The sequence below is a fragment of the Scyliorhinus torazame genome, chromosome 15 (genome assembly GCF_047496885.1).
Source record: "Scyliorhinus torazame isolate Kashiwa2021f chromosome 15, sScyTor2.1, whole genome shotgun sequence".
NCBI lineage: Eukaryota > Metazoa > Chordata > Chondrichthyes > Carcharhiniformes > Scyliorhinidae > Scyliorhinus > Scyliorhinus torazame.
In genome coordinates this window covers 9411412-9430695 of record NC_092721.1, presented here as the reverse complement: position 1 = coordinate 9430695, position 19284 = coordinate 9411412, and the positions used below count along the sequence as shown (strand labels likewise).

General features: G+C 49.4%; 1 protein-coding gene across 1 annotated transcript in view; it reads right to left on the bottom strand.

The window, feature by feature from the left end:
• Positions 1-19284, bottom strand: part of nalcn (sodium leak channel, non-selective) — a 282172-nt gene that overhangs the window by 71128 nt on the left and 191760 nt on the right. Inside the window, exons 25-28 of the mRNA XM_072476568.1 lie at positions 13460-13591; positions 11176-11343; positions 9201-9305; positions 6140-6245 (exon numbers count right to left, since the gene is read on the bottom strand). Of these exons, the coding sequence (XP_072332669.1) occupies positions 6140-6245; positions 9201-9305; positions 11176-11343; positions 13460-13591 (511 nt within the window). The remainder of the gene's footprint in view (positions 1-6139; positions 6246-9200; positions 9306-11175; positions 11344-13459; positions 13592-19284) is intronic.

The following is a 19284-nucleotide window of genomic DNA, read 5'->3' as shown; positions in this document are numbered from 1 at the left end:
AGGTGCTCTGTAAGTTGTGGATGGGACTGAGGAAAAGAGAATGAACAGGAGGGTAGATTAAAAACACTGAAGGGTGTTGCATCGAGAGGTGGGGTTGTTTCTGGAAGCAGATTGGAGCAAAGCCGTGGAGGGGAGTTGAGAATTTCAAGTGGATTGGTGTGACAAGGGGAATGTCTATGGATGTAATTTAAACGGATTTCCAGAGGCATTCAATAAAGTTCCACACAATGGAAAAGCAGAGTACTGTGCATGTCGGAATAATACACCAGGTCACGGCAGCATCTGTGGAAAGAAACAGAATTAATGATGGGAAAAGTGGATGAAATTAATGTTTGTGGAATTTAAGGCAAATTATTTACCTAGTTAAACAGCAGGAGAGAGAGTAGGGATAATGGGTATGGACTCATTGGAAGGAATTGATAAGTGGCAGTGGGTGTGCGGCACAGTAGCACAGTGGTCAGCACTGTTGCTTCACAGCGCCAGGGTCCCAGGTTCGATTCCCCGCTGGGTCACTGTCTGTGCAGAGTCTGCACATTCTCCCCGTGTCTGCGTGGGTTTCCTCCGGGGGCTCCGGTTTCCTCCCACAAGTCCCGAAAGACGTGCTTGTTAGGTTAATTGGACATTCTGAATTCTCCCTCTGTGTACCCGAACAGGCGCCGGAATGTGGCGACTAGGGGCTTTTCACAGTAACTTCATTGCAGTAATAATGTGAGCCTACTTGTGACAATAAAGACCATTATTATTAAAGTGGTGTCCCACAAACATCAACTATGTGTGACGTTAATTGCATTTCACAAGAGAGAGCCATTTTCCAAGTTTGTCAATGGGTGGCATTGTTAATGGAAACAGAAGCAAAAAATGGCAACACATTGATAATAATAATAACCGCTTATTGTCACAAGTCGGCTTCAATGAAGTTAAGACGGATTTCAGCCCAGGTATTAGAGTTATCTACTTTAGACCTAAAGAAAATATCTGTGTCCATTTGTAAGGGAGGTCAAAACTAATAACCATAAATATAAGATAGTCACCAATAGATTCAATAGGGAATTCAGGAGAAATTAATTTACACAGAACATGCTTAGTTATCAATTAATAGCTCAATTAATTGGACAGATGATCAATCATAATTCAGCCCTAATGGAAATGATTATTGAAAGTGCCTCATTGTTTTATTTTTAAAACATCTGACAACTGCAAACCCTGCTGGTCGGTTAAATCTAATTGAGTCGGTGTCAGTCCAAACTCAGCCTTATCTTTATAATTCGGATCTTTTCCTTCACATTCCTAACCCCTGAAAAGCATCACAGGAAGACCATTCTGCCGCGTCGTGGTCCAATCCGGGTGCACTCGAGCTGACAGGTTTTATTCCAAGGGTTTCCTCTTTCGGCGAGTTTCTCTTATGAAAGGTGTTGCTATTAGCGGGCCAACTTGCTGCTGAATCCCGCCCCTGGTTACCTCTGGCCATGACTATCCCAAAGCACTCCCGGCTGCCCTCCCGTTTTCTACTTTACACAGTAAACGTCTGCCCATCCGTGACTCTGCTGCATGAGTGCTGGCAAGTTATGCAATCAAGGGCAGCACGGTGGTGCAGTGGGTTTGCGCTGCTGCCTCACGGCGCCGAGGTCCCAGGTTCGATCCCGGCTCTGGGTCGCTGTCCGTGTGGAGTTTGCACATTCTCCCCGTGTCTGCGTGGGTTTCGCCCCCACAACCCAAAGATGTGCAGGGTAGGTGAATTGGCCACACTAAAATTGCCCCTCAATTGAAATTTAGAAAAATGTTATGCAGGGGACGTAACGGCAGATCCCATCACCTAGACATTCAGAGAAGGGCGCATCCAGCAGGGGTGACCAGATAGTGTTTGGCACTGGGACGTTTGGCTCATTCCTATTTTTCTCTGAAGCTTACTCAGCATTCCGCTGTGATCAAACATCTGCGCACTTGGTCTGGTCGAATAAAGATTGCAAGAGGCACCGAAGAAGGCGTAATAAACATTCAGAATGATGACAACAGAACTGAGACATCATAATCATAGAACCATAGAATTTACAATGCAGAAAGAGGCTATTCGGCCCATCGAGTCTGCACCAGCCCCTGGAAAGAGCGCCCTACTTAAACCCACACCTCCACCCTATCCCCGTAACCCCACCTAACCTTTTGGACACTAAGGGGCAATTTATCATGGCCAATCCACCTAACCTGCACATCTTTGGACTGTGGGAGGAAACCGGAGCCCCCGGAGGAAACCCACGCACACACGGGGAGGATGTGCAGACTCCGCACAGACAGTGGCCCAGCGGGGAATCGAACCCGGGACCCTGGAGCTGTGAAGCAACTGTGCTAACCACTGTGCTGCAGTGTCGCCAATCAAGAAGACCGGACGGACTGGGGACCTCTTCTGTCATTTAAACAGATGGCTGGATAGTGATCAAATACAGGTCTTTATGATAATGAAGTGGGCTGTGATAAGGTAGATGTAGAGAAGATGTTCCCACATGTGAGCAAGTCCAAAGTTGGCGGTCAGAAACATAAGATAGCTACTTCTAAACCCAATAAGGAGAGGCTAGTGGTTCGTATTCCAGAGTGTGGGAATGTGAAACTTGTTGAGTTGAGTAACATGGCTACATTGAAGAGGAAGTGATATAGGTACATGCTGATAGGGTGAGATGGAGTCGGGAGCTTATGTGGAACATAACCACCAGAACGGATGAGATGGCTTGTTACTAAGCTGTCAATTCTATGTAACTTTTATCAGTGGAGTCCTTCTATAAAAGACTTGACCTTGAGTTTATTTTAGATGTGTACTGCCCAGTGCCTCGCAGACTGTGTTAGTAGCATTATAAACAGCACTTGTAGCCGCTGGGGGCTCAGCTCTCCAACATCGCTGCACTCATTCAATTCTAACGTCTCAAGCATCTCCAATTTTAATCCCTCCACCATTCAGCTGTCTCTGCCTCAGCTGTGACATAGGCCCCTTGAACCTCCCAACTTCTCTTTCCTCAATGAAGACATTCCTCAAAACCTACCTCTTTCGCCATGCTTTGGCCCCCTGCCCTCATGTCTCCTCAGGTGGCCCAGTGTCACATTTTGTCCGGTGACGCGCCTGTGAGGTGCTTTGGGATGTTATATAAATGCAAGCGCATGTTGTTGTTGTTGATCACAGCAGTGCCGCTGGGGACAGCAGCGGAGCCATGAGCTCCGGGCAGCATTTCACAAGGGGAGAGATGTTAGAGGCGGCATTCTGGGCTGTCACTGTGTACACATTGTGGCCAACATAAGAGGAGCGTTTCCAGACCCTCTGGGGGGAACATATGTGTACTCTTTCACCCAGCGATAGTGCTTCAAACAGAAGGGGAAGAAATCTAATCAGTAGACTTTTTAAAAACTGCTTTACTTTTTAAAAATGTGTTCATGGAGTGTGGATGTCGTTGGCAAGGCCAGCATTTGTTGTCCATCCCCAAGTCCCCTTTGAGAGTAGTTACGAGTCAACCACACCAATCTGGAGTCACACGTAGGCCAGACCAGGTAAGGATGGCAGATTTCCTTCCCTAAAGGTCGTTCGTGAACCGGGTGGGTGTTTATGCTACAATTACTGAGACGAGCTTTCGATTCCAGCTTTTTGAAATCAATTGAATGTTAATTCCCCCAGCTGGCACGGTTAATAAGGGTAGGTGGCGAGAGGGGGGTGGGGAGAGGGGGGTGGGGTGAGGGGGATGGGGAGAGGGGGGTGGGGAGAGGGGGGTGGGGTGAGGGGGGTGGGGAGAGGGGGGTGGGGAGAGGATGGTGGGGAGAGGGGAGTGGGGAGAGGGGGGTGGGGAGTGGAGGGTGGGGAGAGGGGGGTGGGGAGAGGGGATGGGGAGAGGGGGGTGGGGAGAGGGGGTGGGGAGAGGATGGTGGGGAGAGGGGAGTGGGGGGATGGGGGTGGGGAGTGGAGGGTGGGGAGAGGGGGGTGGGAGAGGGGGATGGGGAGAGGGGGGTGGGGAGAGGGGGTGGGGAGAGGGGGGTGGGAAGGGGGGGGTGGGGAGAGGGGGGGTGGGGAGAGGGGGGGTGGGGAGAGGGGGGTGGGAGAGGGGGGTGGGGAGAGGGGGGTGGGGAGAGGTGGGTGGGGAGAGGGGGGTGGGGAGTGGAGGGTGGGGAGAGGGGGGGTGGGGAGAGGGGGATGGGGAGAGGGGGGTGGGGAGAGGGGAGAGGGGGGTGGGAAGGGAGGGGGTGGGGAGAGGGGGGGGAGGGGAGAGGGGGGGTGGGAGAGGGGGGTGGGGAGAGGGGGGTGGGGAGAGGGGGGTGGGGAGAGGGGGGTGGGGAGAGGGGGGTGGGGAGAGGGGGGTGGGGAGAGGGGGGTGGGGAGAGGTGGATGGGGAGAGGGGGGGAGAGGGGGTGGGGAGAGGGGGTGGGGAGAGGTGGGTGGGGAGAGGTGGGTGGGGAGAGGGGGTGGGGAGAGGGGGGTGGGGAGGGGGGTGGGGAGAGGGGGGTGGGGAGAGGTGGGTCGGGAGAGGGGGTGGGGAGAGGGGGATGGGGAGAGGGGGGGGTGAGGGGGGTGGGGAGAGGGGGATGGGAGAGGGGGGTGGGGAGAGGGGGGTGGGGTGAGGGGGGTGGGGAGAGGGGGGTGGGGAGAGGGGGATGGGGAGAGGGGGGTGGGGAGAGGGGGGTGGGGAGAGGTGGATGGGGAGAGGGGGTGGGGAGAGGGGGGTGGGGAGAGGGGGTGGGGAGAGGTGGATGGGGAGAGGGGGTGGGGAGAGGTGGGTGGGGAGAGGGGGTGGGGAGAGGTGGGTTGGGATAGCTTGCACACAGCATGCTGTGATCTGGAAGGCGCTGCCTGACAGGGTAAGGGAAGCAAGCCAGCCCTGTTATAATGTTCAACACAGCTTGAGAAACAGCCCATCATCTCCCGATACGGCACTTTACAGCCTTCCGGTCTCAACATTGAGTTCAGCAACTTCATAGTATGAACTCTGTCATGCCTTTTGTATTTTCTCCCCTGGTGTCAGTCTGTATCTTGTTCTTCCTGCTTTTTGCTTTCAGACAGTGCTGACCTTTGTTCTGCTATTAACACTTACTCTGAACCAGTGCTTTGTTCCTTTATTGCTGCCATTACCGCCCCCTTTGCCTCATATTCCATGGGTGGCACGGTGGTTAGCACTGCTGCCTTACAGCGCCAGGGACCCGGGTTCGATTCTGACCTCGGATGACTGTGCGGAGTCTGCATGGGTTTCCTCCGGGTGCTCCAGTTTCCTCCCACAGTCCAAAGATGTACATTTTAGGTAGATTGGCCGTGCTAAATTGCCCTTATAATAATCGCTTATTTTCGCAAGTAGGCTTCAATGAAGTTACTGTGAAAAGCCCCTAGTAGCCACATTCCGGCGCCTGTTCGGGGAGGCCGGTACGGGAATTGAACCCGCGCTGCTGGTCTTGTTCTGCATTACACGCCAGCTGTTTAGCCCACTGTGCTAAAGCAGCCCCTAGTGTCCAAAAGATTAGGTGGGGTTACGTGGATAGGGTAGGGGATTGGGCCGATGGAGGGTCGGTGCAGACTTGACGGGCCGAATGGACTCCTTCTGCTCTGTAGGGACTGTATGAACATCAACTTTCAAACACTTCAAAAGGAAATTATTTTTCAGGTCTGAGGGGAAAGAGCAATGTGGAGTGGGATGAAATGGATAACAATTTCAAAGAGCTAGAACAGGCATGAATGGGCTGAATGGCCTCCCCCTCTGCATGGATTCTAGAATTTAATGAGGACTGATATTAAGTGAGTTACGTAACTGTTTTTAAAAAAAGTGGAAAGCTTATTTACATTGTGTGTTTATGTATGTACTATATTTTTTTCATGTATGGAACGATCTGTACACAGAGCAATACTTTTCACTGTACCTCAGTACACGTGACAATAAACAAATCCAAATCCAAATTATAGCAAGTGGATGGAAGATTCAATGACAGAACAAAGAACAGTACAGCACAGGAACAGGCCCTTCGGCCCTCCAAGCCCGTGATTTAAAAAAAAAAGTTTCAATCAGAATCTCAATTAGTAAATGTCCCAATAATTAGCATCACATCTGTTTTCGACCCACATTTTCCAGCCTTGCTGTATCGATGCCATTTCCCGATGCACTTGATCTTTGTTCTTTTTCTTTGAACTTACCAACTCGAGGCACCCAAAAGCCAGGCTTTTTCTCTCCCGCTTTTAACTTGAGGTTGAGATCCTTTGAAACGCTGACATTGATCCTAAACATGCCGTGACAGAGTTCCTAGAATCCACAACATGCCACAATAACCGTGTGCAAAATATTCAAAGATTTATTTCCATTACTCCAGTAAATCAAAACAGATAAAATAATGGATATAAATAATGTCGCTAAAGACCATCCAGTGTATCACTTATTTCAAAAATATTCCTCCTCTTAAACATTTAAAAGTTTAAACTCGGGTTGTTCATGTTGTGATGAATGTAGGGATTTCAGATGTATTGTATTATCGGTATTTGGTGCAGTAAGGGTTAAAAACCTGGGTCCGTGTGTGTGACTGCTGCTGTCATGTTTTTAAAGGATTCTGGTTTGAAAGGTTTTGGGAGCCAGTGGTGCAATTAAAGCATCGTAACAGGTCGGGCTAATGGAGTTTTGTTTGGATTAAGAAGGGTTCCTTGTGAAGTATTTAATTAGAGTCCTTTTGTGTTGATGGTAAGATGATGTAACTAATGTGAGTTGCTAGAGTACCAGGCATTTTTAACAGAGAAACAGAGACTGTTCAGTTCGTAAATGGAAGTCAAACCATGAAGACAGTTTCTGAAGACTTCAGCTAGAGATCCTGCACTGTTCAGACAGGATTCAGGTCTCTCTCTTAGAACCGTCTCAAAGGGCATCTCTTAACCCAGTATGCCTGGATATGCTAACTGCATTTAAAAGTGGATTGAGAGCTGATATGTTTGAGTGGGAATAAAGATAGCAGTTAAGGGTTATTGTGCCACTGTACTGATTAACATTGCTTAAGCGGTAATTGTAAGCTATTTTGTGATGTGATGTTAAAGATACTTTAATTCTGTGTCAGTAATAAAGTTTGTTTTAATAAACAATCTGCCTATTTTGTGTAATTCACTCCTGGAGCGAGGAATCCTTTCCTCAGGTTTGACGAAATTAAAATTAAGTATTGGGGTTTCTGTCCGGTGTCCCAGCCACTGTTGGGATCTGGTCTGAGATTGTAACAATGCGAACATGATTTGCCTGCGATACGCAATGTGCAGTGCAATGGCCTCGTACTGCGACAGGGTCTACCGCATATTGCAATAGAGTTTGAGTCTACGACCCAAGGGCGTGACCTAATAGCCGGAGCCAGAGTGAAATTGGAAGCACTGCTTCACAAAAATGGTGGTAGAAGTTCAGATTGTTCTTCCTCAAATGGCAACCGAGGATCAGTTGCTCGTTTTCAACCTGAGATGAATCAATGGTCAGTCAAAGCTGTTGAAGGATGCGGGGCAATGGTTGGTATACGGAATCAGTTCGCGGGCAGCCATAATCTCACTGAGTGGTGGACCATGGGCTATGTTTTACAGCAGGATGGGGTTGGTGGGGGGGGGGGGGCGGTTATGCCGCTCACTCGTCCCTCAGTCTCTGGCTGAAATGTCGGTGCCGAGCTGACCAACGTTAGAGCAGCCGCCTCACAGTCATAACACACTCTGGGTGGCCTGGGGGGTGAGAACGTGACTTACGCCCTCCGCCAGAGGGGCGAGGGGGATGGGGGGGGGGGTGGGGGGTGTTGGGCATGTGGTTGATGTTTGGTGACCATCTGGGAAGTGACAAAGGGGGCAGAATCTTGTGGGGGCTCCCTCTGAAATGCAGAGGCACCCCCCGAGAAACGCACCCCCTCCTTTCAATCCAGCATTTTAAACAGTTTGGTTAAAAGAAAAGGGGCAGCACGGTGGCGCAGTGGGTTAGCCCTGCTGCCTCGCGGCGCCGAGGTCCCAGGTTCGATCCCGGCCCTGGTTCACTGCCCGTGTGGAGTTTGCACATTCTCCCCGTGTCTGTGTGGGGTTTCGCCCCCACAACCCAAAGATGTGCAGGGTAGGTGGATTGGCCACGCTAAATTGCCCCTTAATTGGAAAAAATGAATTGGGTACTCTAAATTTATAACAAGAAAGAAACAACCATCCACTCCCACCTCCCTGCCCGTGCCAACCATATTATAACACGGGCTGCATAATATTTGGGTCAATTGGGCAGGCTGTTGATTCAGAGTCCGACCATGTCCTGTTTTGTGGGGAAGGGGACGGGTGTGAGCGGTAATGTGGTGGGCAAGGCACCCACAATATTTAACGTGCCACGCCCCAACTGTGAGAGAAAACCAGCAGCTCTCATTCATCGCAGCCCGGCGATTAAAAAGAATAGTATCTATTAATTGAAGCTGTTATAGAGTAGACTAAAAAAGAAATTCAATCAGACAACCCCGCCATAAATAAGGAGGACCGTGGCGGAAGGATTCGCTTTGAAGGATTGTTTTTTTACAGAGAAGGAACCAGCTCTTCTCCCGTGAAAGGCGTCACCGGAGACGGCTGCAGAAACTGCCCAAACAAGAGGTGAGAATATTTGGCAGGGAGCGAGTTTTGACTGTCTTAGACTGGGCCCAGTGACAAGAGCAATTACATTCCCCATGGCACCAAGGAGCAGATGGGGCACAGTGGGGTTCCCCATTGCTAACGCTAGTGTGGCATGTCTATTCCCGTTCTTCATTAATTAAAAAGGGATGTCTTCCTGGGCTCCGCATCAAATATCAATTTCTCAAGAAGAAGGAAAAGAAGGTAATTAACGAGTGACATGGCGCGCAGCACCAAAGGCATCCCAGAGATTCACAATGGGGTTCATTGCAAATTGACTAACCCTGAAAGTTTTAATTCACTGACTTGAAAAGTTGCACATTTCAACAAGTTTAAACAAGACGATGGGCACTGAAGCATCGAAAGCAACCTTGATTTGCCACCAAATCTCAAACATTTTTGACTGGTGACAATCTTGCTAAGTGTTATCGTGAATGCCAATGGCCAGCCTCTGCTTGTGACCTTGATATTTTGCGCGGCTGAAAAGAAAACAGCTTCAAAGATTCTCTTTCGCCAGTCCTTGCCCTCAGGAAACAAACTGGGATGAGCTCAAACAAATTGACAGTCGACTCAGGAAGATGGAGTTTCATTATCAGTTTAATGATGATAAATCTCTTACCCTTCGGGTGATGTGGGGGTCATTGCACTTTGCAAGTTTTCCAGCAAAAAGCTGTACACCAAAGCTGGCAAAAACTAGCATCAGCGTCAGCAACAGGATTGAGACCTGAAAAAGAATCAGCAAAAAGATTAACATGGCCTCATAATCAACTTAAATTCAACCATAACTTTCCAAAAAGGGCTACCAGACAGACACTGAGGTCAGATTGCAAAGCGTAGACATCACACAATCAGGCCTTCGGCCCAACTTGCCCCTGCAGGTCTTCATGCTCCACTTGAGGTTCCTAACATCTTTTCCCATCTAAACCTACCATTGTAAACCCTCTATTCCTCTCTCCCTCATACGTCTGTCAAACTTGCCCTTAAATGTGTCTGCACCATTCATTCCGACACTCCCTGTGGGAGCCAGCTCCACATTCTCACCACACTCTCAGGGTGAAGACGCTTCCGCTGAATTCCTGATTGCATGGCTTGGTGACCTCGATTTCGGCTCTTCCCCATGAGGGGAAACGTTCTCTCCGTATCCACTAAATCAAAACCTTTCACTGTTGTAAAGACCTTGATTAGGTCGTTGCTGCGTGTAAAGGAAACATTTGAAGGGCGATGGGGACAGGACGGAGGCAGTCATGAAATCTTGTTTTGTCACTCTTTCGTGCTGGTCACTGGGAAATTGATCTCTCTTTGTAAACGTTAGCAATCCCCACGGGGATTTCAACGTGATGTCAGGAAGTACGTCTTCCCACAAGGGGGAGTGCAAAAGAAATCCGGAACTCGTTCCTCCCACCTCCCTGCGAAGCTGTTGAGTCTGGGGGTCAACTGAAAATTGCAAGACTGAGATCGATAGATTTTTATGGGGTAAGGGGGTTATGTAACCAGGGTGGGGGGATGGAGTTACGATAAAGACCAGTCATGATCTGATTGAATGATGGAACAGGCTTGAGGGGCTGAATGGCCTCCTCCTATCATTACATAGGACCATAACGTGAATTTAATGGAAAAACTTCTGCGCGCGATCTTACGGCCACGCTGCGCTGGAAAAGCTACTCGCCGCGATGCAGCGTGGCCGGTGAAAGCTGGGAGACCCCATTCCCGGGATCCACCTGGTTCGCAACACCTCGCGAGATTCAACGCAATGGGGTGTCCCTGGGGGTCCCCCCTCTTCAGGCCCCCCCACACCTCCTTCCAGGCCACCCCCTTCCAGGACCCCCACCTGTCACCCTCCCCCAACCTCCCAGAGGCCCCTACTTACCTGCCATGCACCACCCCCCCCCACACATTTCAAAACCCCCTCTCCACCTTCCTTTCATGGGCATGGCCCCCTTTGGGCACTGGCCCTTGGCAGTGCCACTCTGGCACCAGGGCACCCTGGCACTGCCACCTTGTCACCTGGGAAGTGCTCCTGCCAGCTTGGCAGTGCCCGGGTGGCAGTGCCAAAGTTCTCACATTCCAGGGAGAGCTCCAGGGAGCCACTCTGCACTACTCCTGAACACCCAGGGGCCTCCGACACCCCAGGAGACTCCCCCGGGTGCCATTCCTCCTCGTCCACATTTGTGTGGGCCAGCACTGAACGGTGCCCGGCTGCTGCCTCCTTGGGGAGGGTGGTAGATCCCATGAGGCCGGTAGATATTGGGTGAACCCGTCTTCCTAGGTTTAAACCCTACTTAGGCGCACGCAGTTTGGTCAGGTCCATTTTGGACGTGTTCCCGATTCTGACACCTCACGGGACCTGGGTAGACCCGGCGTGGCGGGAAAGCGGCCCGGAAGCCCGCGAGAGGCCTCTCCTGGGATCTACCAGCCGAGTTGTGCTCTCGCTCGAGCGCAATGCGGCCACAAATTTGTGCCCACAGAAACTAGGAGTAGTAGGCCATTCGGTCCCAGGAGCCTGCTCTGCTGTTCAACCTGATCATGGCCAATTCTACGATACGATAGTGCTGCAGTTTAATGTACAAAAAAGTGTTACATATAAGGCTACTTACCAGAAATATCTCTTTGAAACCGCTAAACAGTTCCCGTAAAACTTTCCTCATCTGAGGAACTAACTTGAATATTCGTAGCGGCCTCAGGCAGCGGAGCATCATCAGAAGCTGTGCCCCGGACTTGGCGGGAACATTATGTGGCATCCACCACAGGAAGATCAAACTTTGCTAAATAAGAAGTGGAATTAAAGTGAGAAAATGTCATAAACATAAAAACAAAAAGCTGCAGGACGTGAGTGCTGAAACCAATCCTGCAGACAAAAACATGCTCAAATTCTCAACATGATCTCCCAGAAGTGAGACTCCGCACTGCACACACAAATATCGACACGGTGACACAGTGGGCGGCACAGTGGTGTGACATATGTGCAATGTCTGGCACATGACGAGTTAATGTGATACTTTATTCTGCCACCAGATGGAGCTGGGGAGCAGACCTATAAAAGGGAATGCCTCTCAAACTTTTGGGAGTGTGTTGCGGGAGAGCAGATAGTGAACAGAGAGTCTAGAGATTGTTAGAGAGATAGCATGTTAGTTATGGTGTAGATAGTAATTGTATTACCTAGTGTTGCTAGCATTAGGAATAGTGTTCGAACTGTATTGAGAGTAGTGTAATAAAATAAGCTTTGTTAATTCAACATAGCTTTGTGGTTCTTTGTGCACACAACCTTTATCCATCCTGCGTTTAACAAACACAAAGAACACCACAGGTGGCACAGTGGTTAGCACTGCTGCCTCACAGCGCCAGGACCCAGTGCGGCATGGTGGCACAGTGGTTAGCACTGCTGCCTCACAGTGCCAGGACCCAGTGCGGCACTGTGGCACAGTGGTTAGCACTGCTGCCTCACAGCGCCAGGACCCAGTGCGGCACGGTGGCACAGTGGTTAGCACTGTTGCCTTACAGTGCCAGGACCCGGTGCGACACGGTGGCACAGTGGTTAGCACTGCTGCCTTACAGTGCCAGGACACGGTGCGACACGGTGGCACAATGGTTAGCAATACTGCCTCACAGCGCCAGGACCCGGTTTGGCACGGTGGTTAGCACTGCTGCCTCACAGTGCCAGGACCCGGTTTGGCACGGTGGTTAGCACTGCTGCCTCACAGCGCCAGGACCCAGTTTGGCACGGTGGTTAGCACTGCTGCCTCACAGCGTCAGGACCCAGTTTGGCACGGTGGTTAGCACTGCTGCCTCACAGCGCCAGGAACCTGGGATCAGTTCCGTGTCTGCCTGAATTTCCTCCGGGTGCTCCAGTTTCCTCCCGCTGACCAAAGCTTTGCAGGTTAGGTGGATTGGCCATGATCAATTGCCCTCTAGTGTCCGAGGATGTGCAGGTTAGGTGAGGTTGTGGAGATAGGGTGAGGGAGTGGGCGAGGGTGCAGTTCTCTTTCAGGAGGTCGGTACAGGCCCGATGGGCTGAATGGCCTCCTTCTGCAATGTCGGGATTCTATGATTCTATCCAGAACAGAAACAGGCCGTTCAACCGAACTGGTCCGTCCTGGTGTTTATGCTGCACACCAGCCTCCTCCCTCACCCTCTTCATCTGAGCCTATCACTATACTCATCTCTCCATCTTTCTCTCATGTGCTTACCCAGTTTCCATTTAAATGTATCAATACCATTTTCCCAACCCCTCCCTGTGGGAGCGAGTTCCACATTCTCACCGCTCTCTGGGTTTTTGTTATTTTATAGAGGGATACGGCACTGGGAAGTGCTGAGGGCTTTGGTGGTGGTATCACCCTTTGGCCAAGGGTGGTATCATGACCGGTACGGTCTTGGAGGGCCGAAGGGCCTGTTCCTGTGCTGCATTGTTCTTTGTTCCACAGAAATCTTCCCTGAACTCGCTATTGGATTTGTTTTAACGTTTATATTCCTTAGTTCTCATGTCTATTCTATCGAAACCTTTCATAATTTTATAGGCCTCTCTATCAGGTCATAACTAGAGATTGTGAAAAGTTCTGCACTGTAAATTCTATGACTCTATGACTATGAAAGATTCCAAACATTCTTTCCTGATAGTTGTAGCCACTCAGCACTGGTGTCACCTTTGTGAATCTTTTACACATCTTCTCGAGAGCTTCAACATCCTTTTATAATCTGGGCAGCAGACAGGCTGACGGCACTCAGGATGTGCACAGATCAGTGCTTTGTCTTTTATTATCTATTCAGTTAACTTTTATCGGAGCTGCTATTGTTCACTGTGCACTGCCTCTCCCTTTGAGATCTCAATAGATGGCCTTGGAAACATTGCTTTTAAATGGGCGATACAGGATCTGAAAGGCTTACAAGGTAAATGAAGATGTCCATCACTCCTCCGAAATCCCGGATGACGGCTGTGGGTGTAAAGAATAGGCCGTCCGCCAAAATCTTTAGATTCAGCTCAATGCTCATGAAAATGACAAAGACGTATTCAGCGATCTGGAACGCAAAACACACCGATAAGTGTAAAGGCACGCAAAACAAAATGCAAATGGCACTTCATCAAATAAGATTGGTTGCTAATCAGAGGACAGAAATGTGAGGGGGGGGGGGGGGGCGGGGGGGGTGGTGGAGGACGGGATGAGGAAAATGTTTTTAACACGGCAAATAGTTGCGATCTGGAAGGTGCTGCCTGTAAGGGCGGTGGAGGAGAATTCAATAATAACTTTCAGAAGGGTGGCTGGGCGAAAGCTCGAAAAGAGAAAAAGCACTTAGAGGGCCGCGGGTAAGAGCAGAGGAATTAAGCTGATTGGGTATCTCCTTGACGTGAGCTAGCACAGGCGCAATGGGCCAAATGGCCTCCTATAACGCGGCGTGATTCGGTGAGAGACAAGGCGAGATCGAACAGCACCAGAAAAACAGCTCGCCGGGGCACACTGTGGACGATAGAAGCCCGCTCCGGGAATCTACCCAGCTCGCAACGCCTCTCGAGGTTTAACGCGACCTGGCGAAACGTTGGGGTTGTGGGCAGCATCACATTTTGGCATATTTGCAAAGACAGATAGTCTCAGTCTAATGTGCAGTTTCCTGAGGTACCTGAGGCGTTGGGATCTATCCCCTTCGCCTCGGGACCTCAGGCGAGACCCGTTCAGTTGGTCTCCGCAAATGGGGACCAGACGGAACGGTACTCGTGGGGGTCTCCCAGGGGATTGGTGGCCCCCCAACTGGAGACCCTTTGGACAGGGTGGTGCCCTGGCACTGCTGTTGCCACCTGGTACTGGCGGCTGAGGCCCCGTATCTAAACCGAATTGTGTTTGATAGCGTTGTGTTTCTCTGACGTTGCGAGCGCCCATAATTTTAAACCCAAACTAACCTACACGCTTCAAATAATTCAGATACCTTTCTGCTGCAACTAAAAATGACATCGAGTTGATTTTAGAACACAAAGCTGCAATTACATTGACAGTTTGGTTGATTTGTGATAAAAAAGTTAATTATGAAATTATGACGTCTGCTGCTTTAAAAAATAAATATAGTAAAAACAAATTTAAAAAATAAATATAGTGTACCCAATTAACTTTTTCCAATTAAGGGGCAATTTAGTGCGGCCAATCCACCTACCCTGCACATCTTTGGGTTGTGGGGGTGAAACCCACGCAGACACGGGGAGAATGTGCAAACTCCACACGGACAGTGACCCAGAGACGGGGTCGAACTCTGGGACCCCGGCGCCTGCTGCTTTTAAGATGCCTGAATATGATTGGTCGCTTTCCACCTGTGCCGCATATAATTTGGCATAAAATGGTGATGTCACTCAGTTCCTGCAATACATTTCGAAAGATAATTAGAATTGGTGCGGACCCTGCTTACTGGAGAACTCCTAGCCTTTCAATAACACAGACAGCAGTATGTCCGACAATTAACTTCATTAGTTATTGTTTCTCAACATTCATTCTCAGACTATATAAATAGGAATGTACACAGCCCGACATTGGGGGATACACTGGGGAAGAATTCCCCCAGGAATCACACACAAATGTTCATCGAGGTTGTTCATGCAAGTCTCCCTGAAGGCCTTGCTTTCTTGGGGGCAACAGTGGCCTTGTGGTAATGTCACTGGGCCAGTAATCCAGAGACCCAGGCTAATGCCCAGGGAACATGGATTCAAACCCCACCCCGGCAGCTGGTGCAATTTAAAATTTAATCGATAAAATCTGGAATTGAAAGCTGGTCTCACTAATACCATGAAATTATTATCGATCGTCAGAAAAACCCATCAGGCATTTTAGGGAAGGAAATCTGCCGTCCTTACCCGGTCTGGCCTACATGTGATTCTAGACCCATAGCAAAGTGATTGACTCTTAAATGCCCTCTGAAATGACCGAGCGAGCCATTTCATGGGTAATTAAGGATGGGTAAAAAATAATAAGAAGAAGAATCGCTTATTGTCACAAGTAGGCTTCAATGAAGTTGCTGTGAAAACCCCCAGTCACCAAATTCCGGTGCCTGTTCAGGGAGGCCGGTACGGGAATTGAACCCGCGCTGCTGGCATTGTTCTGCATTAACAAGCCAGCTGTTTAGCCCGCTGTGCTAAACTAGCCCCAACCTCGCCATCAATGGCCAGCGAAAGGACAATGTCCATCTTTAACTCGGTGATAAAAAAGTATGGCGCGTGGTTCTGAAGACTCATATTCGACTCGAAAAGTCACTACGGTTTCTCTCCCCTCAGACGCTGCCAGACATTCCGGGTTTTTCCACCACTTTCTGCTTTTATTTCAGATTTCCAGCACCTGCAGTATTTTGCCTTTATTGTGACGGCCCCATCCTTGACGGTTTTAACTTTGTTCGGCCATCAAGGAGATCGAGGGACACCATGTGAGTGTCTTCATCCCACTCAACATTCGATTCCTACTTCCCAAAGCATCACTCTTCCCACTCCAACCTCCACCACTGGGGCCCCGGTACAAACCCCGTATGTACGTGTGGGAAGACACAAAAACATTCCTGCATATTACTGAGGAGGGTCCCCTCTACAGACTAAGTGATGGATTAATCACCTTAAACTCAGCAAATGAGGAGGCTGTCGCTTGGTTTCAGGGATTTGCATTGACCAAGTAACTAAAAATCTTCCAACAGTTAAAAGAAAAAATATATATTTACACGGTGGCTTTCAAAAGCTCAGGATGTCCAAAAGTGCTTCACAACCGATAACAATGATAAATTGCATTTGTATAGCTTAAGATGGTAAAGGGCTGGATTTTCCAGTCCCCCAGCCGCGTGTTTCACGGCGGGATTCTCTCCTCCTGCCGCTTGTCAGTGAGATTTCCCGTTGAAGCTATCCCATGCCGCCGGGAAGCCTGCGACAGGGATGTGTTGTCAGCGGCAACAGAGAATCCCAACGGCCAGAGAATTCCGGCTGAAATGTCCCTCCTTTTCACAGGAGCGTTTCACAGCAAAATCTGACCCCCACTGAGTCTTGTAAGGTGGTATTAATAAGGCAGATGGGCAAAGTCTTGGTCAACGAAATGGGTGTTAATGGGTGAGAGGGAGATGGGCCGGCCGAGAGATTTAGGGAGGGATTCCGGAGCTTGGGCCTGGGCAGTTGAAGGTTTGACCACCAGTGCTGGAATGTGCAAGAGGTCAGAATTACACGAGTGCCGAGATCAGGGATGACGGTGGGGGCGGGAGGAGCTTACAGACCCCAGAATAAGGCACCATCTCTGCTCAGTCTCTGAGTGAAGGAGGAACCTGGATTTAGCCTTTGCTTAACGTAGATTTATTCACAGAAACCGCACAGGTGGAAACCAGCACTTATATATACTTCAGAATAATGCCCCAACCTTTCCCCAAAGAGAAACAGTTGCTCTCACTGACGACTAGAGCTCGCAGTTCATTGCGACAGAATTGTAATATTAACAATCCCCACTTATAATTTGTTTTTACATTGAGGGTGATGCCCTGCTGAATATCACACGAATCATCAACTCTTAGCATAATCAGCTCAACCATTCTCCTTTAGCCCTTTCACTCCATGACGGAGCAGAGGCCACAGACAAGCTCTCTCTAATCCTGTCTTGGGTCAAACTCGTGGCCATGTATAGCCCCCGGCTCTCATCTCCCGCCTCCATGTGTTTCTTGCTCTGTCTTGCTTTCTCCTCATCGCGAGCTCCATGTGAGAGCACACCGTGTAATGTTGTTCCGTGGCTTCCTCAAAGGATGGCCTATCCAATTCCACTTTTGCCTTTTGATATGGAGAACCGCTGGGCCCATTAGCTTAACCCTAATAAAGGAAAATTGCAAGCTCTGGTTGGTTTGAAATTTGGTGTACTTACAACATAGAACATACAGTGCAGAAGGAGGCCATTCGGCCCATCGAGTCTGCACCGACCCACTGAAGCCCTCACTTCCACCCTACCCCCGTAACACAATAACCCCTCCTAACCTTTTTTGTACACTAAGAGCAATTGACCATGGTCAATCCACCTAACCTGCACGTCTTTGGATTGTGGGAGGAAACCGGAGCACCCGGAGGAAACCCACGCACACACGGGGAGAACGTGCAGACTCCGCACAGACAGTGACCCAGCGGGGAATCGAACCTGGGACCCTGGAGCTGGGGAGCCACATTGCTAGCCACTGTGCTACCCTGACGCCCTTTCTTTTTAAAAAACAACAACTCCAACTGTTTAAATTTCCTGAATTGCCTGCCTCAGGGAATTATTTTTTTGTTTGATTTTTTAATAAACTTAGAATACTCACATTTTTTTCCCAATTAAGGGGCAATTTAGCGTGGCCAATCCACCTACCCTGCACATCCTTGGGTTGTGGGGGTGAGACCAACGAAGACACGGGGAGAATGTGCAAACTCTACACGGACAGTGACCCAGGGCGGGATCGAACTCGCATCCTCAGCGCCGTAGGCAGCAGTGCTAACCACTGCACCACCATGCTGCCCGTTTTCAGGAAATTATAAATATTTTGTAGAATTCACAGTGCAGAAGGAAGCCATTCGGCCCATCGAGTCTGCACCGGCCCTTGGAAAGAGCACTCTATTTAAGCCCACACCTCTACCCTATCCCAGTAATCCAGTAACCCCACCTAACCTAATCTTTTCATAGAATCTGAGAATCAAACAATTTGCAGTGCAGAAGGAGGCCATTCGGCCCATCGAGTCTGCATCGGCTCTTGGAAAGAGCACCCTACCTAAGCTCCCACCTCTACCCTATCCCCGCAAACCAGCAACCGCACTTAACCTTTATTTTGGACACAAAGGGCAATTTAGCATGGCCAATCCACCTAATCCACACTTTGGACTGTGGGAGGAAACCGGAGCACCCGGAGGAAACCCACACAGGCACGAGGGAGAACGTGCAGACTACGCACAGACAGTCACCCGAGGCCGGAATTGAACCCGGGTCCCTGGAGCTGTGGTGTAGCAGTGCTAACCACTGTGCCACCGTGCAGCTCCTTGTAAACACAAATAGTGTCATGTGGGATTATATTTATTTTTGTTTTTATGTTTTGTACGGGAGATGTTTTCAAATGGACTAAGAATTAATTCTTTCAAGCATTCGTCACCAAACAGATGGAGATAATGGACCTTCTGTTGGTTATACTGGCAGTTAACAGTGTTACACAGACTAGCAGACAAAAATAATTCAGGCATGTGCTCTGCATGATTTTCTGGTCATTAATTTACATGATTGGAAAATCAGGAGGCCAAATTTATCGACCTCATTTGATGAGGCATCTCACTCGCTGGGCGCAGTTTGACATTCTTCCTAGAAAATATTATAACTACCACTAACATTAAAAGCGAGAGAGAACTGACATTTATGTAGACGCTCCAACAACAGCAGGGCATCGCAAAATGCTTTAAATCCAATGAAATAATTGTGAAGTGTAGACACTTGTTGTAATATAGGAAACCTGGCGGCCAATTTGTGCACAGCAAGCTCCCGCAAGCAGCCATGTTATAACGACCCGATAATTTCTTTGTGATGTTGGTTGAAGGATAAATGTTGGCCAAGACATCTTCTTCAAAATAGTAGTGTGAGATATTTTTTTACATTCTGCCAGGACAGAAGGGGTCTCGGGTTAATGTCCCACCCAAAAGGCAGCGCCTCGTACAGTGCAGCGGTCTCTCAGCACTGCCTGGATTTATCCTCTGGAGTGGGACATGAACTCATAAT